The 24,136-nt window shown below is 38.6% G+C and overlaps 3 protein-coding genes and 3 pseudogenes across 5 annotated transcripts; all 6 read right to left on the bottom strand.

Moving 5' to 3' along the window:
• Positions 1–1,091: 1,091 nt before the first annotated feature.
• On the bottom strand, positions 1,092–2,304 carry LOC126803823 (glycosylinositol phosphorylceramide mannosyl transferase 1-like; annotated as a pseudogene).
• Positions 2,305–3,044: 740 nt separating this feature from the next.
• On the bottom strand, positions 3,045–8,761 carry LOC126804107 (disease resistance-like protein DSC1). Of its 2 annotated transcripts, XM_050531883.1 has the most exons (8): positions 8,195–8,761; positions 6,776–7,865; positions 6,290–6,613; positions 5,996–6,197; positions 5,169–5,917; positions 4,225–5,024; positions 3,969–4,127; positions 3,045–3,397 (listed from the first exon to the last, which is right to left on the bottom strand). In XM_050531883.1, exons 1-8 carry the CDS (start codon positions 8,692–8,694, stop codon positions 3,229–3,231), a joined length of 3,993 nt encoding a protein of 1,330 aa, XP_050387840.1. In that variant the 5' UTR covers positions 8,695–8,761; the 3' UTR covers positions 3,045–3,228. The 2 variants fall into 2 exon arrangements, with proteins under 2 accessions (XP_050387840.1, XP_050387839.1); XM_050531882.1 differs by having other exon boundaries at positions 5,169–6,197.
• A 953-nt stretch (positions 8,762–9,714) lies between these two features.
• On the bottom strand, positions 9,715–12,149 carry LOC126804161 (uncharacterized). 2 transcript variants are annotated; one of them, XR_007673132.1, is made up of 4 exons: positions 12,011–12,149; positions 11,472–11,591; positions 10,287–10,356; positions 9,715–10,167 (listed from the first exon to the last, which is right to left on the bottom strand). XR_007673132.1 is itself a non-coding variant. In XM_050531939.1 (4 exons), exons 2-4 carry the CDS (start codon positions 11,542–11,544, stop codon positions 9,829–9,831), a joined length of 315 nt encoding a protein of 104 aa, XP_050387896.1. In that variant the 5' UTR covers positions 11,545–11,591; positions 12,011–12,149; the 3' UTR covers positions 9,715–9,828. The 2 variants fall into 2 exon arrangements, 1 of the variants encoding a protein (XP_050387896.1); XM_050531939.1 differs by having other exon boundaries at positions 9,715–10,000.
• Positions 12,150–13,106: 957 nt separating this feature from the next.
• Positions 13,107–14,618, bottom strand: LOC126803822 (uncharacterized). Its single transcript, XM_050531552.1, has 4 exons — positions 14,258–14,618; positions 13,782–13,986; positions 13,454–13,689; positions 13,107–13,225 (listed from the first exon to the last, which is right to left on the bottom strand). The coding sequence occupies exons 1-4, from the start codon at positions 14,616–14,618 to the stop codon at positions 13,107–13,109; spliced, it is 921 nt and encodes a 306-aa protein (XP_050387509.1).
• Positions 14,619–19,540: 4,922 nt separating this feature from the next.
• On the bottom strand, positions 19,541–22,151 carry LOC126803821 (disease resistance-like protein DSC1; annotated as a pseudogene).
• Positions 22,152–22,961: 810 nt separating this feature from the next.
• Positions 22,962–23,874, bottom strand: LOC126804152 (disease resistance protein RUN1-like; annotated as a pseudogene).
• Between the last annotated feature and the right edge of the window lie 262 nt (positions 23,875–24,136).

The raw sequence follows: 24,136 nt of genomic DNA, 5'->3' as shown, positions 1-24,136 counted from the left end.
CATTATATATTGCTTGCCATCAGTGATGATCAGATGCAACGACAAAGTTTCTCTTGGTAAAAAGTTTATATGAGATTTACATTTTTGTTAATTTTTTTTTCTGATGTGACTTAATTATTATTATTATTTTCTTTTTGTAATATTCATTGTAATCAACATTCAACAAGTATTTAGGTGTTCATCTGTGCATATGCACAGATGCACTACCCCGATCGAATGGAAGAACATATTTTCTTTCTATGCTTTCATGATTGTTTCATCGTTTTGTTACTCTATCGAGTCTGTTCTCATGAAATTTCAGTGGCAATTTAGCGGGCAGACATAAAAACCCATATATTAAAAGGGGGGGGGGGGGGGGGGGGGGGGGTCTGAGTATTGCTTGCACAACATACTTGTACATGATTTAAGGAGAAATGTTAATAGAAGCAATTACGTCTAGCAACTGGTATCGCAGAGTTTGTCTATATCATACCTCTGATATCAGAGAGTGTACACATTTCACATATTGTATTACATTTCAGTGCTTGTTTAAATCACACGCTCTTCTCCAGTAGACAGTCAACTTAATTACAATCTCTCAGAAATTGACAATGATAAAATATGTATCTTGTGTGTTTGTCTCTGCAAACTAATCTTCTAAAAGCTTTCTGTGGTCAAGTGATGATCAGCCGGAGGGCACGGTTGGTGTTAGTTAATAGGTTTAACAGTTTCACTCGTCAACGCCCTTTTCATCTGTAAGGTGAACATCAACTTTACAATGTCTTGTCAATTCTAATAGGCTGGACAGAATGTCAGAAACTATTGTTATTTCTATGGAATACATTATGTTCATTCAGTAAGAGATTCTTGATTTCTGTCTGATTTCTTCACAGGTGAAGGGCTTCATATTTTCGACAAATGAAAGTGGAAATTGTCAGAGAAGGAAAATATGATGCTAGATCAATAACAAGCAAAGTCATTGATGAATGCAGTATTCGCTAACTATGCATAGGACAAGCTATTATGAAATGTTTCTTTATTAGAGTGATTCATAACGCTGTTTGAAAGAAAAACAATCTTAGCTATTTCCGGTTTATAGCTTTAGTTTATGGTCAATTTTTAGACATGGATGCAATCATGAATTTAAAATCCAGTGATATGTGCAGATACACAACTGTTATGACAATGGAATGCAAAAAACTACCTTTCACCCAAATAGGAGGTGCACCAGTCGCATTAGCAACAAGCAACGACATCGCATTTCTGCACAAGAACATAACATCGATGATCGACATATAAAACCAGTGGTAGTACATTTGAAAACAAGATGTAATAACAATGTATTTTACATACATATACAACAATCTACCTTTCCCTGGTAAGGTAATCACGAATGGAAGATGGCATACCATAAGTATACAAATCCAAGTACTTCCTGTGAAAGAATGCAGCTTTCGGAAGCAGCATGCTATATGTCCCCATCCACCAAACTGACCACCATCCCCCATACTCATAACTCGCCGCGCAATTCTTCTGATTCAATTTGCATCCAAACAAACACATTTATCAGTAATTCAAATACACAACACCTATCTAAACACTACCAAAAATGCTAACCTTTCCATCAAGCCAATGCATCCTCGGAGTGAACCCAACCATAGCCTCCCTCGCAGACTTCCAAACTCCGAAAGCGAAATCCAATGCCTCACACGACACAATCACATCATCATCAACCGAAAACACACCATCAGTTCTGATCCCCTCAATCGGCTTAAACCTAAGGTTCAAATCCTCATGCTGTCTTAAACCTCCTCTTGACTTTGAAAACACCATCTTTTCAAGACGAGACTTCAAAGTTTCCGAGGGGGGATCACTATCAGACCACACCACATGAACAGAAGCAACCCCACCACACGTGGCGTAGTGAGCAACTGATTGCTTCAAAGCAGAGCTCTGCTTCCATGTGTTGATCAACACAGTATATCTGAAAAAAGAAAAACGACTTTGGTTCTTCGGAATCGAAGTTGTAATGTAAAGAATGTGAGGGTGGAGTAGTGTTTGTACCGGGGAAATGAGGAGTTGGGTTTTGGCGGGAGCCAGCCCATGAGAGAGGTGAGTGGAGGAGAGTAGAACGACGAAGCAGAGGAGGAAAACAGAGGCGATGAGTCTGAGCTTGCGCGCGTGGCGGAGACGTCGAAATGGCGGGAAGCGAGGGGTGTGGAAGAGGGGTGGTCTGGTGGAGGGTTTGGGTTTGGCTGGGGAGTACAACGCGGCGTTCATGTCGGCGGTCGAGGCGGGGTCGCGGATGGAGATGGTTGTGGACATTGGGAGGCGTGTAGGGTTTGGGGGATGGGTTGGCGGCGGTGGTGGGTGACAATGTGATGAGGTGTGAGCAGGGTGGTGAAGAAGAGTGTGAGAGAGCGGTGGAGCACTTGGCCGGAGGTGGCCACTTGGGAATGGGAGGGAGTTTTACGTGTCACTGTGAGGCGTCTACAGTACTGTATAATTGTGTTTCACTGTGGGGGTATAACTGTCTTTGCATGTAACGATCCGACCGAATTCGACCGTTTTCAGCTCGAATTCGGCCATTTCTAGCGCGAATCTCACGTTTCCATATCCGCAGACAGTTGACGCGCTTCAAGACTCGTCCGGATTAGTGCCTAATGTTCCCGGAAAATCGCCGGAGAAATTCTAGTAGGCTTGTAAAAAGACAATTCACCCCTCTACGTTGCACTCCGATATGCAAGTCCCGCCCCTCGGAGTTTGGGTCGGGTCTTTAGTTGAGGCGTGATGGCTTTTGATCGAGGCCTGGTCCATCGAAGAGATCAGTTGTTAGTTCAAAAGTTTACCTGTTCCGCTTAGGAAACAAACAATCAACCTATGGGACAATGTTGTACAAATGCAAAGCTCAAACTTATAACTTTATGTTTGCTTCAGTCGAGATTGGTACTTGAGAACCCATCTTCATCAACTCGGAATCGACGAAAAGGTTTTGGTCTCAAAGTTATACACACCAACATCATGACATACCAATATTTTAACAGTTTCTGCAGAAGCAAAGAAAATCAAAGTTGAAAACCAGCAGCGAAAAACACGTTTACAGGTATTACCCCAAAATACATACCACTTCCTTTAGACATAATCATGATAACAAGAGCGAATATCATTAGATTACATATCCAAGTAATTCCAAACAAAATTTGCAGACTCAGCAAGAAGCATCCTATCCAATTACCAATCTGACCGGACTCAGTATGCCAAAAAGAACTCTTCTATGTCCTGTATGCTGGAGACAGGTCTGCATGTGTGATTTCCTCTGTAAGTAGTTCTATATGTTACTGGCTCATCACTAATGCGTTGCACATGCTTAGTGGCCATACAGCCTTGATCCAATCGGTAAGTGCATCTGTAATAATTTCTGCCAACAAAAGTAATCTAATGTTATAAGATGAATCTCAACTTTGGGCGACATAATTATCTTTAGGGATGCCAATGTTTTATATGTTAATGATTAAAGATTAGCCACTTCATTTCTTCAATCTAAACAGAAAGAAAAGGCATTTCCTCATATATGAATCTGTTGTCTGATATACAGTGTGTGTGGGTGGGGGGGGGGGGGTGTTAATCGTAGTCCAAACCTAATATTCCTTGTATTCTAGCTCGATCAAATGTGATGTCTACTAATTACTTCAAAAGGGTGAGTTCAAGGTAGTTGGCTTAAAACACTTTGCTGATCAATTTCCTGGCAACAAAAGTTTTCAGGCCCGTGGTTATCTAACATGACACACTAGTTGCAAGAGGCTCTGGTTTTGGATTTTTCAATCTCCACAATAGGGTAATACACTATGTGATCTTATGAGCACCAAAACAAAAAAATTGGTCGTACTTTAAAGGATCTGCCTTCCAGATAATTAGAAGTATATTGTAGTAGTACAGTACCTCAAAAGAAAAATAGTCAGATTTGAAATGATAAAAAATATCCAAAATACCTGGGATATCTGGATCCAAGTATCTCCTTCTGGCCATACTTTCTCCAAGCATGGCCATCATCAATAAGTTGACTTGTATCCCGGATCCAAGTTGCTGAATTTCGCGAATTAGTGCGCCTTCTTCTGTTAGAATGATTAGGGATGGTTGCACAATCACGTCTGCCAACACACAATCAAATGTTATGGGCAGAAATTCAGCTTGCATGGATACATAATCCAAAGTATAATTAAGACAAAAATCGGGGGAGAGATATACTCATTGGCACCAGTTTCTACAGTTGCTACTGAAGAAAGCATAGAAAGAACCCCTTCCCCGGCCGAGGACCTAATGCCCACTGAGGTCCCCCCTTCCACTGCCAGGGACCCTTCCCTTGGTGAAGATCCTTCTTGCTCTTGCTCTTGCTCTTGCTCAGTGAACACCTCTTCTGCAGGAGGCAAGTCCCACTGCAATGTCAACCCTGCTATTGCTCTATTTCTCTTCCTCCCAGTGTCTAATAGGATTTCACAACTATCATGATGAGAATTCGGCTGGGTGATGCTTAGATTTTGAGCTTCCATGTAATCACCATGAAACAAACGCACTCCACAGCTTGTGATGCAATGCCGTCGTATTACTGTCCTGTTATCATCCTGTGTATAAACTCCATTTTCTACTGCGATCTCGAATGTGGCTTCAGTGTAGTAACGTTCACTTACCGGCTTTCCTTCTTTACTGAAGCGATATTGAGACCACGGCACATATCCCAGGAACATGTGATCCGACTGGAGAAATCTGTTTGTTCTGAAATCCCAATCAAGCAAATGAAAATTGAACTTGTACTCACCATGATTTCCTTTAAAAGTACAATAACAAACAGCAGATAGATCGGATGCATCATTATGAGGACCCTTGAAGTTACTAACAACGCATAAAGCAAATCCCAAAAACTTATCATCAAACCAATTCTGCGGGAGCTGCACATTCACTGAGAATCCATTACACTGATGATTGAACCAACGAGGAATTTCACTTCCAGGGAGTGACATACTAAAGGAAAGAGGTCGCAAATAACTACCCTGGACAAGAAAAAACATAACAATGTTTAAGTACTTCTTTTCCATGAACTTTTTGTATGTAAATGTTAGTGCTGAGTCACTGTATCACACACACACACACACACACACACACACACACACACAGAGACAGAGACAGAGAGGAACCTGATAATGAGAATGAGTTTCCACAATATCCCTAAAAAGATTTGTTTGTATCAGCTGGAGACAATTTGAAAATGTCAGGCAAAGATTTGTAGAAGACCGAGGCTTTGGTGCCGAAACTGTTTCCAAAGCTGTGCAATCATGTGCATCTATGTAACTAATACTTGATGAAAGCTCAGGTATTGATTTCAGTCTCTTGCACGCTTCTAATTCAAGATGTGATAAACGACGAAGTTGATTCATTGCTGCAGGTAAGCTCTCCAAATTGTTTCTGCGCAGCTCTAAGGTTCTTAATGAGGACAAATGAGCAATACCATCTGATAACACCATCAGATTGCAGTCACTTAAATCAAGATGCAGAATACCAGAGTAAGTATAAAATCCTTTGATCGGTGATGACCATGATGAAAGGGGTGCCATCATTTCTTTACATCCATCACATGATAATCTTTTAAGCTTATTCACCTGAATGATCGAGAAAGGGAGTTCTTTTATACCACTTCTTTCTACTTCAAGGATAGTCAAGGATCCTAAACTCCCCAAGTTCTCAGGCAAACAATAAAGTTTTGAGCACCCAGAGAGAGTGAGGTTTGTAAGGTGTGCCAGATTACAGATATTGTCTGGGAGACAGACAAGGCTTCTGCAGTCTGTCATATTCAATAACACAAGCCCCTGAAGCTGTTCAATAGATGAGGGTAATTCTTCAATTGCAGTCTCATTCAGATAAAGCTCCGACAGGTCCTCCATTATCCCTGAGATCTCGGGAAATATCTCAAGATTTGAGCAGCCAGAAAGATCAAGGGTCTTAAGAGATTTCATAAAAATACTACCTGGAAGACTCTTAACTGCTTTGCACCCTTTTAGACTCATGATAACAAGGTTCTTAAGTGCTGAAATGGATGGATGAACCTCCAATAAACTTAAACAACCATCAAGAATTAATTTCTTCATATTCATCGCCTCAGTGAAGTCAGGGAGTCTCTTAAGGTATGGAGAGTGACTTAAATTAATAACTGTCAACTTTTTCAGAGGCTGCATGGCAAAGCAACAATATAATATGCATTTAGATAAGAAGCATAATGAATCTAAGACTTCATGCTCATAATTTGAAAGGAAAATGATACCTTGATTCCTTCCCACAGTTGTTCAATGTGACTAGAACGCATGTCAAGTTCAATAAGATTCTCCGGGTGAAATTTGGATGGCAAAGACTTTAAGGGGAATCCATGCCAATGGAGAATCCTCAACTCACTAGAAAGGAACTTGAAGTCCCCGATCAGATGTTGTTGACAGCCATCACTTGGATGACATAAAACCTCACGTGAATGGTTATCGCTGATGATCTTAAGCAGTCTCAGCCTCTTCATTTTAACAAAAGCTTCAGAAGTTAAGTATACCTGTTTTGACCTCAAAAAGTCGAGCATTATGCCCTCAACTGCATCTGTAGCCTGGATAATCATTGTGGAGTTAACTTGAGTGAAAATATCAATAAACTTATTTTGAAATATAATACACCTTTACCATTTATTGGTTTGGTTAAAATTAAAGGTTTCAGCTACATAAAGTTACTGACATAAAAAAGAGTTTGTGGTCATGATAAGATATCTCACCATATTTTGAGTGAACACATAATCAACATCTTCATGACTCCACAACCTACTGCGCTTCCCAGGATCTTTAACTGATTGTCGTCGAACAATTTCCCAGCCTATTTCTTGTACTAGATCATGCATTTCAAGCCTATTGTCATCTGAGATTGTTATGAAAGCTCTATCAAGTAGTACTCGTAATCCACTATGGGGGTAAAAACCACAACTTTCCAGCACTTTTGTTACATATCCTTTGTCCACTCCTCTAAAGAAGCATGCAATATCTAGAAATATATCCTTCTGTAAAGGATCCAGTCCATTAAAGCTTGTTCTAAGCACACCCTGAATGTCCATGTGTGGGATTTTCTCTAACTTTTCTAACTCATCTTCCCACTCACATGCAGTTTTGCCATCAAGAAAAGCTCCCAAAACTTTAAGTGCTAAAGGCAGACCTCGAACATATTCTATGGCACACCTTGAGAGAGATATGTACTCTCTTGTGGGTTCGTGTGCCCTGAAGGCATACTGCATAAAAAGCTCAAGAGCTTCATCATCACTTAACAATCTGGGACTATATCGATCCTGCACTCCACTTAGTGATTGTATATCTCTCGTTGTTATAATGATTCTACTTCCACCACCAAATGAACATTGTTTTCCGAGTAAGGATTCAATCTGGGAAAAACTTTCCACATCATCAAGAACCAGCAAAACTTTCTTCTTATTCAGCCTTTCCATAACCATCTTGAACCCTGTATCCAAATCACCTAAGTTACACACCTTCTTCTTCAATATTCTACATAGAAGTTCTTCCTGCAGACGCTCCGCACCTTTATTCTTGAAACCATCTTTGACATTTTCAAGAAAACAACAGTGTTCAAACTGACAAGTGATTTCATCATAAACAGTTCTTGCAATGGTTGTTTTACCTATACCAGGCATCCCGTATATCCCAATACCACGAACATCATCCACCCCAAGACACAACATACTATCTACTTCTGCTATGTGCCTATCCATTCCAACCAAACAATTCTCTTTACTGGACGAAATGTGCATCAATTTCCTAGAAATATCATCCACAATTTTCTCAATAAGCTTGGCATCATCCCTGCAATATTCGAACAAATATAAAAAATAAATCATAAAATAAAGTTTTGTTCTTTCAAATCCAGAGCAATAGCTAATGTAGTTCTAATGTCATACTGATACTAACAATACGTATAGCAAATAGCGACAACTTTATACTAAACCTGATCAGACCAAACTAAATGTCAAACTGATATTGGGTTGGATCTAATTCTTGTAGAACAAAAGTCTACCCTTTGTTATGAACTTATGTTCCATATACATATAATCAAGTGATCAGAATCTTAAAACCCAGTTCAGTTCAGTTCAGTTCAGTTAAACAGATGAAAAAGTAAGATTGAAATATGTTACCGATAATTTCGGGAATCCCAGCCGGATAAACCGGCGAACTCAAACAGAGCAGACTTCCACCTCTGCACATCTTCCCTATTATATTTACCAAAACCCTCCTCAAAACTCGACTCCATCTTCCTAATATCACCACGATCAACTTCATAGAAAACAGGCAGCACAATCTGCTTCAACCTTTTCACGCACTCCATGATCTTCACCAGCTCTTGTAAACACCACCTGGAAGAAGCGTAGTGCTTCGACAACACCACGACCGACACCCTCGAGTCCTCCACGGCCTGCAGAGCCACAGAAGGGTCGTCATCGTCTGAGTTGCGAAGTTCGTCATCGTCGACGAACGTGTGGATCGCTTTCTGCTGCAGGGCTCTGTGGAGATGGCCGACGAAGATCTTGCGCGTGTCGTGAGGGTGGAAGCTGATGAAGACGTCGTGGTTCCAACGGGGGAGAGAGGGAGAGAAGGAGGAAGAAGAAGAAGAAGAAGAAGAAGAAGAAGCGGCCATGGAAGTCGATCGGAATCTGGGAAATGAAAGTGGGTAGCCGAGTCAAAGTAAACGCATTTTGTAGTGACCCGGACTACCTGTGGAATCGAGTAGGTATTATATTAGGAGGAATGGGGGGACACGTATTGGGGATTAAGACTAAAAACTAATTAAGAATTGATAATTATGTATGTTCACGTCTTGTGACGGAGTAAATTAAAGGGACAAAACACGAAAAGGAAAGATTATGTTTGGTGGCAGGTGAAGTCGTATGAATTTGGACTCTAGATAAAAAATTCGTCTATAACTCTAGATTGCATCTAATCATTCTAATGGGGATGAATTTGGACTTGAAAGCGAATTTTTTTGGGTTTAATTAATGCCCCACTACTATTTTCATTATTATTATTTAATTAAAAAGACTAACTTGACAAACAAAAATTGTATGAATCGTAAAACAGTTAATTTGGACTTAGATTCTTTTAAGCCGGTTTGTTTAAATGGAATGTGAGAAAATAAAAATGACTTGATTTCATTTCAAAATTAATAGGAAAATGGAAAATATTTCATTAATTACATACGAGTGTTTGATAGATATTAAAATTTAAAATTAGAATTATTTTGGTAAGTAACTAAAATAGAATATTTAATCAAAAATATAATCCCACCCCTGAGTAGATAATTCATTTCCGGCTTTAAGAGAGTTAATTTCCAGTAAAATCACATTTTTTATTTCCATTTCAATATTCAATTACAACTAAACAACACTTAAACATATAAATTGAAATAATTTATTTTTGCTTAGTAGGATTTCCTGCCAACCAAACATGGGCCTTAACTAATTTATAGATGAGAAGTTTGATTAAAGAAACTAGTTAGACTAGCATGAACCCTGCCTATAGATTAGTAAGACTAACATCGTAAAGTTCATGAGTTCCAGTTTTACTGAAGTAAGAGTCCAAGCAGACAAAAAAAAAGGCTCAAGGTCTAGTAATGTAGCAAACTGGTTACTATTTTCGAGTAAAGATGAATAGTATTCATTCAAAAATCCAGGACTGCATTTACCATGATTTCATCAGCTCAAAATTGTCTTGGCAGTTGAAAATTACCAGCACCATACAATGTTACATTGAGCCTAACCTATTCATCGATGAGTTAATCTCGTACGATAGTCCTCTTAGATGTTGCACAAAATTTAAGTCCCTCAATTTGAGCAAGAGCCACATTGACAGACCTCAGCCCATGTAGCTTTGTTACGCCGTTGCCTTCGCATAGCAAGATAAACAGCACTATCCCAAGTTTATACAAGTTGTATAGTCTTCGCATCCTGAGCTTTCAGAGATTCAATCAAAGCTATACAGACTTTACACACAAAGCTAGACCGATACAAAGTTTCAACCAGGAACACAAGCAACATTGACAACGCTTCGAGAATCTTAGAAATGCAATTTTATAAAGCTGCTGCCTAGTGATTACAGCACATCAAGATCTGATCTGTGACAGAAACGTGAGGTTCAAGGGTTATTTATCAATGGTTACAAGATGTGATCACCTCTGAATTTGCAATGTATTGTTGAAACTAATATCAAAGTATAGCTAGCTATGCAACTCACCTTTGATAGCATTTCACCATTGATACGTTGCCAGACTCCCTTTTCCTTTCCTGCTTTCCTGTCATCTCATCTGTTCAGAGAGATAGTTCATTACAGAAGACGAGAGTTGTAAAAATTCAGTGCGATCAAGAGGGCAAGTGAGCTTGATCTGCCTTATTTCCATTGACTATACAGAATTTTAGAATACAGAAGCATAAATTTTCCATTTCAAATTTGTTGCTAACTCCATATGATCCTCTCACTTGTTGGAGAGGAGAGATCTCACATCTAAGAAGTGACAAAGAAAATAAAACTTATAAGTGGGTGGATAATAACCAATTGTACCGAGGCCTTTTGTGATTAAAACTCAACACCTATGAGGTGGCTAAGTTAGGACAATATCGGTACAGTTGGTCCACGGGCCACGCTTGTCGCTGTTTAACATGGTATCAGAGCGGGTCCCTCTCCAGTCGTGCCTCCAATTTTTCGTGGGCCCGAGTTGGGTGCCACTTTGTCATGCCATCGGAGGATTTCCGATTGGATGACCACTAAGTGTCGTTGGTTACTGGACCTTAGTTTCTTTCATCCCAGTATGTGGGATGTTAATCTGTCACGTGCAGACCTAAAAAATTAGGTTGCACGTGAGGGAGCGTGTTGGAGAGGAGAAATCTCACATCTAAGAAGTGACAAAGAAAATAAAGCTTATAAGTGGGTGAATAATAACCAATTGTACCGAGGCCTTTTGTGATTAAAACCCAACACCTGTGAGGTGACTAAGTTGGGATAATATCGATACAGTTGGTCCACGGGCCACGCTTGTCGCTATTTAACATCACTATCAATCAGTTCAAGCACTCAGATTCACACTTAGTCATAATCAATGTGTTAATTCATAAACCCTCGCAATCAATAGTAAGATCACGCGTGAACTTTAAAGTTTACACCCAAACAATAGTCATATAGAAGAAAATTGTACAAAAGCAACAAGCATATATTACCATAATTTTTTAACAAGGCAACAGTACGGCGCACACATACTATATATTTGGAGTGAATACCATTTAAAGTAGTAATAAATATCTGCCAAGGAATGCAATACCAAATTACCATTCAAAGTTTCAGACACTTAAACTTGTTCTCAAGATCATCACCAGTGTGCTAGTTATAAGTATTCAATGTATTGCTAAAAAATTAAAAATCACTCACCCCGGTTTACAGCTTTATATGTTAGTACGAGTACCAGGGCAGAGACGCGGAGGTAATGAAAAGACTGGGGCATACTTTCCTTCTGTTGCTGTGCCCTTCCAGATGATCCAAACACCTCCCCTGAAAAGTGTGCATGCCCAACTTAAACACCAAATTTAATAGAGGAACAAATCAGTGGGTTTCTCCAACAAAATTTAACAACTACCACATAACATTGAGGCAGCCGAATACAGATTCTAATCCTATTTAGAAGTTACAACGAGTTCCAAGTATTTCTTGTTCAGTGGGAAATGTCATGTATATATACCACTAACCAGCATCAGTATCAATATACCACATTACGCAAAAATGAAAAGATAAACATTTACAACTAAACAATACATATCAAGGAATTCGTGCACATAAATGAGTGTTTCTTTTTTAGTGTTGATAATTCAGAGTTGCAAAAATATAAGAGACGATTCAGACGAATACATGAAAATACTAATGAGCAACAAAGACAGCACAGAAATGCATAAGTTTTTTGCTGAGAAGCTAACCTTGGATCACTGCATGCCATCTTTCTAACAAAAGGCAGTCCTCTGCTTCCGCAACAGTCGCTACTTCTCTCTTTCCAAACCATAGTTCACCGAGTCAGCCCCAAGTCCCCAACAGCCCCAAAAGGGAAACCGCGCCTAACAGCCCCGGCGGGCAATGACTCCTCCCCTGTCAATTTTTCTCTCTCTCTTCTTGGCCCTCTTGCGGTGAATTTGACACCACTAAACCACTGTGGCTGCACAACTGACAACTCCAATACATTCCCATCGTCAGAGATTCATGTACCTCTATCTCCTTCTCTTTCTGTTTCTCTCCACCTCAAAGGCATAGTAGTGCATCTGGACAATGACTAGCAGCAGCATACTGACCCTAACACTTGGCACCCCTCCCTCTGTGCAGCCACCACCATTATTTCATGCTCTTCTTTTCTCCCTGTCTGTGGCTCTGATAACAGCTCTAGTGTTTGGCATGTGCCTCTGAGCCTCTCCCTGCAGCCATCTCCGATGACTCCTGCTCCCACTCAGTTTCACTCCTTATTCCAAGTGGTCTGGAAAGGAAGGAGCTCCAAGTTCAACATGGTTTGTGGGATGAGTCATGCTTTCATTGTTCCACATCCATATAACTTTCATGAAAGAAACAAACTCCGTAACTCGTCATGCAATGGCGTTCAGACTTGGAATTCCATATACTTCTACTACAATTTTCCACATTTCACTGCCCAACTGCCCATTAGGGTTGAATGCCTGTGGGAGCCGTGGATCCCCTGCCCGATGGATTCTGCCCCTGAACTATGATGCACCAGTACGGGTACGGGATACGGGTACGGGTACGAGTACGGCATGATACATGGACACGTTTTTTCTAGTATGTGGCGTTTTTGATACGTTTTGTAAAATAATATTTAATATATATATATATAATAATAATTTCTAAAATTTGATAAAAACAAGCAATTAGAAATTTATAACACATAAATTCCATCAATTTTACAATAAATATAACTACATAACTCCATTAATTAACTACTTAATAAGTTCAAGTAAAATAAAAAGTAAGAAGTAGTAACCATGATATATAGAATGTGATGTCTTCCTCTCTTCAATCATCTTCATCCTTATTGTCAAATATTACACCCTCCAAGTCCGGTTCATCAAGGGAGAGGTTTGCAATCTCAAGCATACCACCATTCACATTAACCATTGTATCATAATCATCTCCTCCAATATCCCACATATCCCCATTTTTGTATTATGGAGTTCTTCTTGAAAGGAGCCTAAGATTGTTATGAACAAAAACCAAGTCTTCGGCTCTTTGAGGTGTAATCTTATTCCTTCTCAATGAGTGTATAAACTTGTAGGTGCTCCAATTCCTCTCACAACATGAAGAGGAGCAATGTTACCCTAGTAATTTTAAGGCTAGCTTTTGGATATTTGGTGTGGTATAACCATGAACAATCCACCATTTTATAGGGTCCATCTTATCTCTATCATTCATTGAATCACTACTTGCAAACTCATCCAAGCATGCCGAAAAAGAGGCAAACTCCTCATTAACCATCCTCCTCTCATCTTCATTAGCAAAGTACTTCTTGAGACATTCTTTTCTCTCTTTTGCAATCTCACTATCTTGATGTGGAGGAATACGATTAGGAGCTCCATTAAGATATTTCATACTATAATATCTATAAATTTCATATAAATCACAACACAATTAACATTTGAAAGTTGTAATTGAAAATGAAAACTAAAACTCAAATATATAATTCAAATGTACCTTGGGTTTAATGAGTGTGCCATGCAATGAAAAAGTGTGGAGCTCTTGGTCCATCTTGCGAGCAAAATGGAATACACCACATTGTAAAATGGAGACTCCTCTTCATATTCCTTACATTCTTCCTTATAGATAGCCACCTTCACTTCTTCAATCATCCCAACACTCATATACCTTGTGAAGACATGGCTCATCCGTGTCACATCTTCTAAGCATCACATATATAGGTAATGTAAAGGAAAGGATATAGTCAATTTTCCTCCACCATTCATTACTTATAATGTAATCACTCACCGCCGTTGCTTTTCCCACATCATCATCATTATAATTATTTCATTCATCACTAATCACCATGCGTTGTAGATTTTGCTTAATCTTTTTAAACCTCTTAAGCATTATAACAACGGATGCAAAACGTGTCTCGGCAACCGATAACATCTTCAATGGAGAATGTTGATTGAACATAGCCAACCTCATACCATGGTTCATGATGAAATTCTTTACAAAATACACATCATCGGCAATTTGACTAATCCAATTACATTCATCATAAGCTGCCCTATTAGACACAATTGAGCTAGGTGTGCATATATTCTTTAAAGCAAGGTTAACTGTATGCACCACACATGGAGTCCAAAATATATGTGGGAATCTAGCATTAATAATAGCTCCTGCAACCTTACAATTGCTTGCATTATCAGTGATTACCTGAACTACATGTTGTGGACCGATCTCCAAGATAGTATCAATGAGCAAGTCTGAAATGAAGTGCTTGTCTTTGGATTCTCTTTCACAATTTTCAGCCCTCAAGAACATAGGTCCACTCTCACAAGCTGCCATGACATTAATAAGTGGTCGACCACCCATCACTACACACACTAACCCACTTTGCCTTCCATGTGAGCTTAATCGGTTCTAACAACCTCTCAATGTGGTTTCTTTCTTTCTCTAGAAGAGTTGTCCGCAATGCATTGTAACCGGGTGGACGGTAACCGGCAATTGAACAAGCACATGCCTGATTGAATGCACGGATGTAGTGAGGATTCTTGGCGAGATTAAAAAACAAGCCACCGGTATAAAACATCCTTGCTATTTCACCATCTAATTGCTCTCTAGCACCATTATTGAATGTTTTTTCAAGCGGTTCACTCACTCCCTTCCTCTTCTTAGAAATGTCTACCACTATATCATCAAGCAAATCTAGCCCAACTCTAAATGTACTTCCACACGAAGAACCTTCCTTGCTTGATGAAGGGAGAGGAACTAATTTAGGTCCGGCCATTTTCTTACTCAACTCATGTGATTCCATCAAAGTAGTAAGCTCCATATGCTTAGCATCACCGATCTTTTGACATATTCTAATCCCTTTGCCACTTATCTTAAGAAGATGTTGTTTCACTCTATAATGTGACCCATGGAACTTTATCCCACAAAAACTACACTTCCCACCTTGTCCCTTCTTAACTTCACTGATAATTGTTACATATTGCCACAAGGGAGAACCCTTGTTATTATGTCCAACACCACCTTTATCCTCACCCACATGTGAGTTAGCAGACGACGAATCACTCATTCTATATTCAATTGAATATATGAATCACTCATTTATGTAGAGTTGATGACACACTTATGCTTTATGTAGAGTTGCTGACAGTAGTTCACATTCTATTTGTTTTAGACTTGTAGCTTATACATATAATACAGAGGATTGGATTTCAAAGGCTGAGAGTAATACCCAAATACTTGTGAGATGATTCAATGGGGTGAAGCCGAATTGGTATACGAGCACTAGACCGCAAAGCTCAAACAAATTCCGATATGTCAAACATGAACATAACAATAAGTAAGAATCATTTTCCACTATATACTCCTACATAACAAACAAGTTATGATTTGTCCTCCATAACCACACTAGTTAACTACAGTTACTAATACAATAATTGGTCAAGTTTTATTTTTATTTTTTTTTCTGAAAAACAAAACTTGCTTAGAATGGAACCTAGTACACCAAATACCAGCAAGCAAGCAAAGAATAAAAAAACTCATGTGCCAACACACAAAAAATGAAGAATTTAATATTCAAAAGCTCCAGCCAGACATAGAAGATCAGAATGCTTCCCAATTTGAGTTTTCCCTAGAAAGCCAATGCAGCTTAAAACCAATCCAGGAAACACTGAATGTATCACCAAACCAATCAACTAAATGAAACACCAAAAACCCTAACACATGTTTCCCAACCAAATTCAACAAACTCAATATTCATCAAATACAAAGAAAACCAACCATCATATGCAGCTATGACAACATTTCAAGAAACACAATACTAACACAACTATGACAGACCCATAACCAGTTACAGAAACCCCTCAATACAATTATAATTTCCATAAAACAAAAAAGCATCAAACTTTCCATAACCCATCAAACTTGAAAAAGCTCAGGAATTGCAAAAAACACCACACCTAGCACTAGGAGCCCTCTTGGAAACCTCAGGCTCAAGCTCAACCGGCAAACCCAAGAAGTCATTGAACCGACCAAACGTGACATGAGCAACATGCCTCACATTACTAGGCCAGCCAATCTCCATGTTGGAAACCCTAGCCCTTTTAGCACCAATAGTACAACTCCATGTACATAACAAACAAGAGTTGTACTTTTTTCCAGAGAGAGAGAGAGTATATGAGGTTTAATTGAAGGGGAAGTGAATTCTTTACGGGGTGAAGTGACTGAAGTCTTGGACTCTTGGTATCAAATTTCTATTTTTAAAACAATGAAACGGCTTAAGGGTCAAAAAAGTAGAAGAGATATAGGTTTTATCAACCTTTAAATGAAAATTTTAACCTTGAACGTATCCAAATTGTATCCGGACCATATCCGATGAGTTGACTGTGTAGTACATAGTTGGGATACGTTTTTTCATTAATAAATACGTGTATATAGCGTATTTAGACAGTACCCGTATCCGGTACGGGTAAGATACGAACATACCTATATTTTGCCGTATCCATGCTTTTATAGCCCCTGAAACAACTTTGTACGATCTCCGAACTTATCTGGATTTGGACCCAAATTTGTCTCTGAAAACTGAATCTGCACCGCTCATGCTAGAGCGAACCTTGATAAGATTCACTAGTTTCAAAAAATCAACCTTAATTTTACCACGTCGAGGCACAGGACCACGTGATTTTATTTTGTAGGAAAGTTTAATGCCGGTTTTTAGTAAATCGAGGCACCTCAAGGATGGTAGTCCGCCAATTTCTCAGGCAGATTATGAAGTGCTGTACACCCAGATAGATACAGACACGAGAGCTTTGCCAAATTGCAGATACTGTCCGGAAGACATTGAAGGCTTTTGCAGTTCTGCATACTTAACTTTTCAAGCCCCACTAGCATATTAATTGATGAGGGAAGTCCGGTAACTGCGGTACCGTCCAAGCATATTAATTGTCACCTCCGCCATAATTCCTGAAATTTCTGGAATGGTGTCAAGATTTGAGCACCCAAAGAGATCCAGATGTCTAAGTTTTACCAGATGACAGATACTGCCAGGAAGAAATTTCAGGCTTTTGCAGTTCTACATGCTTAATATTTCAAGGCCCTTAAACTGATCAATTGATGATGGAAGTCCTTTAATTGCGGTTTCATCTAAACCAAGCTCTGTCAGCTCCTCCATAATTCCTGAAATGTCCGGAAACTTTTCAAGATTTGAGCAGCGATGAAGTCTGAGGGTCTTCAGAGACTTCATATGAAGGCTGCTGGGGAGAATTTTGAGTTGTTTGCAGACCACTAAAGTCTATTCAGCTCTTGAAGAGCAGAAATGGATGGATGAAGCTCAGTTAAACTTGAACAACCATCAAGATATAGTATCTTTAGATGTATCGCGTGAGTCAAGTCAGGGATTTTGACAAGGAATTTACAGTCACTCAAACCGGATTTCTTTTTAACTGTTGAAGGGGCATCGTCTAAAACATAAAACAAAATCATGTGTTCAGACATGAAGCATACAATTTTCAAACAGAAAAAAACAAAAAGAAATGTAGATAATTGTACCTTGTTTTCTTCCCAGAGTTCAACAATGCGACTACCACGCATGTCGAGTCTAACAAGATTCTTTGGGATAAAGCTCGATGGCAGAGTCTCCAGCGGGTATTCATGCCATTCAAGAAGCCTCAATTCATGAGAAAGAAACTTCAACTCCCCACTCGTGACTTGTTTTAGTTGTTTATGGGAATTATGTCTATAAGCCCAATGGGAACCCAGGTTGTAAGCCCAATGGGAACCTTCATTATAGATTCTGACTTCTGACTTCTGACTTCTGAGTACTCTTAGCTTCGTCATTCTAACAAAAGCCCCAATATTTATGCAATATGGATTGGCTGCTTTCGGCAACTCTAGCTCCAAACATTCAATTGTATCCGTAGACTGCATAACCAATAGCAACTCATATGTCAACGAAAAATTCGAGAATATTATAATAAAGTTGATATGTAATTCTCATGTATTTGATTTTGGTCAAAGTTGAATATTTTTACCCAATATTACGTACACATACGGTAAGGAAAAGAGTTAGGAGAATGATCATCTATCTCACCATATTGTGAGCCAAAACTTTGATCAACATCCTTATAACTCTACAACCTGCGCTTGAGCCGTGGGACGGACCGGCTTCATATTTAAGTAAATAATCCGGTCTGAGTTCGGCACAATAAATAAATAGACCGACCCGTACACGGTACGAACACAGTTTTAGCCCATTTGACACCTCTATCAATGCCACCTCTATTCAGAATCAGATTGAATTACTCATAATAAATTGTACATTTTCATTTCAGAGTACAAAAGGGAAAGCACAACTGAATGCGGCTGGACTGTGTATCACATTATCATCAGAAGTACCACGACGGGAGGCAGCATAGTGGCATTGATACCCAAATGTAGTTGTTAGCTAGCATCAGTTGGTCCTCTTGATATGGTTATCTCTTTCTCCGAGTGTTGTCACTGGCAGCTGATCATTTGCAACAAAAGAAACTCCCCCTCCTCCACCGCCACCGTTATTTCCTCCCCTTCTTTATTCTCCTTCTGTGGCTCAGGTAACAGCTCCGATGTTTTGCATGTGCCTCTCCCTTCACCCAACTCTGATGACTCTGCCTCCCGCTCTGTATCACTCTTTCTTATTTCCAACTGGTCCGGAAAGAAAGGTGCGCCAAGCCCTGTCACCCCTTCTTCAGAACAGCACCGCTCCGGCTGCACCACAATCTCCATGACATCCACACGAGTTATGGGATGTGTTACCCAATTTTGCATCGTGCCGTGATTAGCATAAACTAAACTAACACCGCGGCTACTAGTAAAGCAATCTTCAGTTGGTGAATAAGTTCCAGTTTCTACCACAATCTTGAATGCATCTAATCCATCACTTGCAATCCAGGCATATTTAGACCATGGCAAATATGCCATGAACAGGTGATCGGACTCTAGAAATCTGTGAGTTCCAAACTGCTGGCTGACAACATCAAATCTAAATGATCCAGGATATTTGGCGGCATAGATGCATATTCCATATATATTAGATACATGATAACGAGTACCAGTGAAGTTAATAACAATGCATATATCAAATCCTAAAAGCCTGTTATTGAAACTATTCAGTGGTATTTCGAAAGTTGAAGAACATCCTGTATCCTGAAGATTGAACCATTCAGGAACATCACTCCCAGGAAGACACATGTTAAAGTGATGATCCTACAAAATTAACAATAAACTTAATGTGGCGAGAGAGAGAGAGAGAGAGAGAGAGAGAGAGAGAGAGGTACCTGGTCAAGAAAATGTGTTTCAACAATCTCTGTAAATGAATTTGCTTGCACCAGCCGGAAGCAATTAGAAAAAATGAAGTCAAGATTTGCACAATCAGTCTTTGGTGTTGAAACTGATTCCAAAGCTGCGCAATCATGCGCATCTATGTAATATAAACTCGATGAAAGCTCTGGAATTGATTTCAGTCTCTTACAAGCTTCCAATTCAAGACGCGTTAAACAACCAAGTCTATCCATTGTCACAGGTAGGCTCTCGAAATTGTTTCTGCAAAGCTTTAATGTTTTCAATGAAGACAAATCAGCAATACTATCCGGTAATTCCAACAGATTGCAGTCACTTAAATCAAGATGAACCAGAACAGAGAATCCGTAATATCCGATAAATGATGACCATGATGATAAATGGGGTGCCACCATATCTTTAAATCCATCAAATGAGACTGTCTCAAGCTGATTGTACAAGCGTATAATAGAGAGTGGGAAATGTTTTATGCCACTTTCCACTACTCCAAGGCGCGTCAAGGATTTTAAGTCTCCAAATTTCTCAGGCAAGTTATGAAGTACTGAGCATCCAGACAGATCCAAACATGTAAGTTCTACCAAATTACAGATACTATAAGAAGAAATTCAAGGCTTTTGTAGTTCCGCATAGTTAATTGTTTTAGCCCCCGAAGCTGATCAATTGATGAGGACAGTCCTTTAATTGCTGTCCCATCTAAACAAAGCACTGCTAGGTCCTTCAGGATTACTGCAATTTCCGGAAACTTTACAAGATTTGAGCACCAAACCAATGGGAGCAAGAAGTTACAGGAACATTTGGAACATTTCATTTCTGAGCAGAAGAGCCACCGAGGTTAAGGTACTCAAGAGAACACATATGAATGCTGCTTGGGAGAATCTCGAGTTCTTCGCACCCATTTAAATTCAAGAAGTCAAGCTTTTGAAGAGCGAAAATGGATGAATGAACCTCAAGTAAACTCAAACAGCCATCAAGATATAGTTGCTCAAGATTTATCGCCTTTGTCAAGTCAGGGACTTTGACAAGGTATTGGCAGTGACTTAACAATATGACTCTCAAATTTTGCAGCGGCTGCATTTTAAACGCCGGGAAAATATGTCTTCAGAACATGGGACATATAGAAACTTATAATCTTGAAACAAGCAAAAAGATGTTTAGATAATTGTACCTGCATTCCTCCCCAAAGTTCTCGAATGCGACTTCCACGCATGTCAAGTCTGACAAGATTCTTTGGGATAAAGGTTGATGGAAAAGACTTCAGTGGGCATCCATGCCATAAGAGAAACCTCAACTCATCAGAAAGAAACTCGAAGTTCCCGTCGCTAGTTGCTTACAATCATCAACTGGACATATAGTCTCACAGCCTGGAGTGTGTTTAAAGTGGCCATCTTCATGGAGTATGGAGTAGGGCTGGATTGGTTGGTATATCAGTCTTAATTTTCCAATACCATATACCAACCAATATATATTTGGTATGAAAAATCCACAATTTATACCAACCAATAACGTTGGTATACCAATTAAGTAGTACGGTTGGTACTCGGTTGATACGGTTGGTAATGGGCTTGTACCAACATATTTAAGACCCAAAAACTTTAAGGCCCAACCCAAATAAATAATAATAAATAAGTGAAATAACAATAGAATTCCAAAGTCTTATATAACTTCAACCAAATTACCAAATACAAAGTTATAAATAGAAAGTCAAAGTTCAAATAGTTAAACTGTTAAAGTACTTATGAATTCTCAAAACAATTGAAAAAATAAATGATAGGTTTAAATGTGATATATGTTGACATGTTGTAAGCAGTGATTGTGCTACTGATAGGTCTAAGCATTTGTACTTGAGAATTCGATTGAATCGATTCATTCATAATTAAATAAAGAAATTGAAGACGAGAAAAATAGTGTACTTGAGAAAGAAACTCAGAGAGATTAGATTAAGGTAAGTAGATATATATGGTTTGGATTTATTTTTCAATAAATCTACAATTGAAATTTAAAGATATATATATATATATATTTTTAATTAAATAATTTAATATAATATAAGTTGGTAGGTACGATATACCATGGTATATGGAAAATATATACCACCTACCTACCGTATTTTTAATATTGGTACGGTATACTGTACCATATACCATGTACCAAGTATTTGGTATACCAACATATTTGGTACGGTTGGTATACGAATTGGTTGGAATGGTTTTCTATACCATTGCCACCCCTAGTATGGAGTAAAAATTATAGTATATTATGAGTAGTATTAGATTTCTCATTCTCACAAAAGCCTCAGTATTTATGCATAAATCGACTTTTGAGTTTGATAAGTCTAGCAATACGCATTCAACTGCATCAGTAGCCTGCATAATAGAAACTTAAATATTAGTGACAATTTTTAGAACATCATCATAGAGCTAATAAAAGATCCCCATGAAATTGATTTAGGTGAAACTTGATTCTTTCTACATTACGTACACATGCCATGGAAATGAGCTAGAGAATGATCATGATCGATGAAATTTCTCAGCGTATTTTGAGTCACAGAGCCGTCTCAAACTTTTCGAAGACCCTGTGCGAAAACTCAAAATGCGGTCTTAAAACTTATTGTTATATGAAAATATTATGATGACAAAAAACATCAAATTTATGATTCAAGCTTATATTTGTATAGTTTAATAAAATAAAATAATAACTTACTCGTTATTACATTATGCGGCTGAGAATGAAAATATGACTTTTATAATGTTTGATTTGTAAACAAAGTACTAACAATATCTAATTTGATAAAATTAAATCAAATAGCCAATGTTATATCATCAATGATTCCTATTAGATAATTTAGATCATTCCTTATAAGAGATGTCAAATATTCAATACAGTGTATATCTTGTAGAAAAATAAATTTTAAGAACATTTCCCATAAAACCTTCAAAAGAATGTCTTATTCTACTTAAAAGTTAATTTGAGACAAAAAAAACCAGAATATAATCAACAATGTAATCGGGCTTTCTTTACTAATGTAAATCTATTTTTTTTTTATTTGCATTCCACAAATCAAAGTGTTTGAGAAGAGATTAAACTTATCATAACTGAGAAAAGATAGGACACAAACTTGAAACATGTCTTCTACTATGGCCAATTTCTTTAAAAACTACAATTATTTTAACAATCTAGTATTAGTTTTAATTTTTTATATAAAATTCTTAAAAAAATTAGGACCCTCTCGATTTGCGGCCGGCCCTGGGGCACTCATTGCACTTGTTATGAGCCGGCCATGTTGAGTCATTATGTGATTAACATCTTCATGCCTCCACAACCTACTCTGCCTGCCAGGTTCTTTGGTAGATTCTTGGCGGACTACTTATCTGCCCATTTCTTCTAGTAAATCATGCATGTTGAGTTCACCTGATCTGATTATCAGGGCTCTGTCAACAAGAGTTTTTAATCCAATGTCTGGAAAAAATCCAAAACTATCGAATAATTCTGTTACAAAATCTTTATCCCATTCTCTAAAAAGACGTGCGATGTCTAAAAATATGTTTTCTCTGAATCATCTAGTCCATCAAACCTTGTTCTAAGCACATCTTGAATCTCTATGTGTGGGATTTTCTTTAATTTGTCTAACACTGCTTCCCATTCAGATACACTTTTGTTATCAAGAAAAGCCCCCAAGACTTTTAAGTGCTAGAGGAAGACCTTGAGCATATTCTACCACATGATTTGCAAGATGTTGGTAGTTTCTGTTCTGTTGATTTGTTGTTCTGGAGGCATACTTTTTAAACAGTTGAAGAGCTGCATCATCACTTAAATACGTAACCTTATACACCTCATCAACTCCACTTAGTGATTGCCTATTTCTAGTTGTTACGATGATTCTACTTCCCTTACCAAATGCATGTAGTTCTCCAAGCATGGATTCAATTTGGGCAACAGTTTCCACATCATCAAGAACAACCTTTCTCGAACCAGGCCTTTATTTTATCATTTTCCAACCTCTGTTCAAACCTACACTCTGCACCGTTTCTTTTAGCAATTCTGATATAAGTTTTCGCTGCACCTCTGCTTCAAGCTTGCTTGTAAAAGCTTCCTTGACATTATCAACAAAGCAATAGTGTTCGAATCGGTAAACAATTTCGTCATAAACAGCTCTAGCAATGGTTGTTTTTCCTATACCGCCCATGCCCCATATTCCAACACGAACATCATTCACCTCAAGGCATAATCTTGAATTCATTTCTGTAAGGTGGGCATCCATTCCAACCAAAACAGGAGTGCAGATTGGTAGGGTTGCTTTCCAGAAGTTGCGTAAAAATGCTTTTACTGTTGTTGGGTGAGTGCTCAAGATTAAAGGATTAGACTGGGTTTTGACTGATGATTAGGAATGGAATCAAATCACTACGACACACTGCGTCACTGCACTCGTATTTTCTAATTGTTTTAAGGAAAAGCAGTGCATACCTTTCAAGACAATTGGACTATTGGAGTGACAAAAGTAGGCAACTAAGGCCCGTAAAGTCTAG

Source organism: Argentina anserina, chromosome 7, assembly GCF_933775445.1.
Source record: "Argentina anserina chromosome 7, drPotAnse1.1, whole genome shotgun sequence".
NCBI lineage: Eukaryota > Viridiplantae > Streptophyta > Magnoliopsida > Rosales > Rosaceae > Argentina > Argentina anserina.
This window is presented reverse-complemented; position numbering and strand designations above follow the sequence as displayed.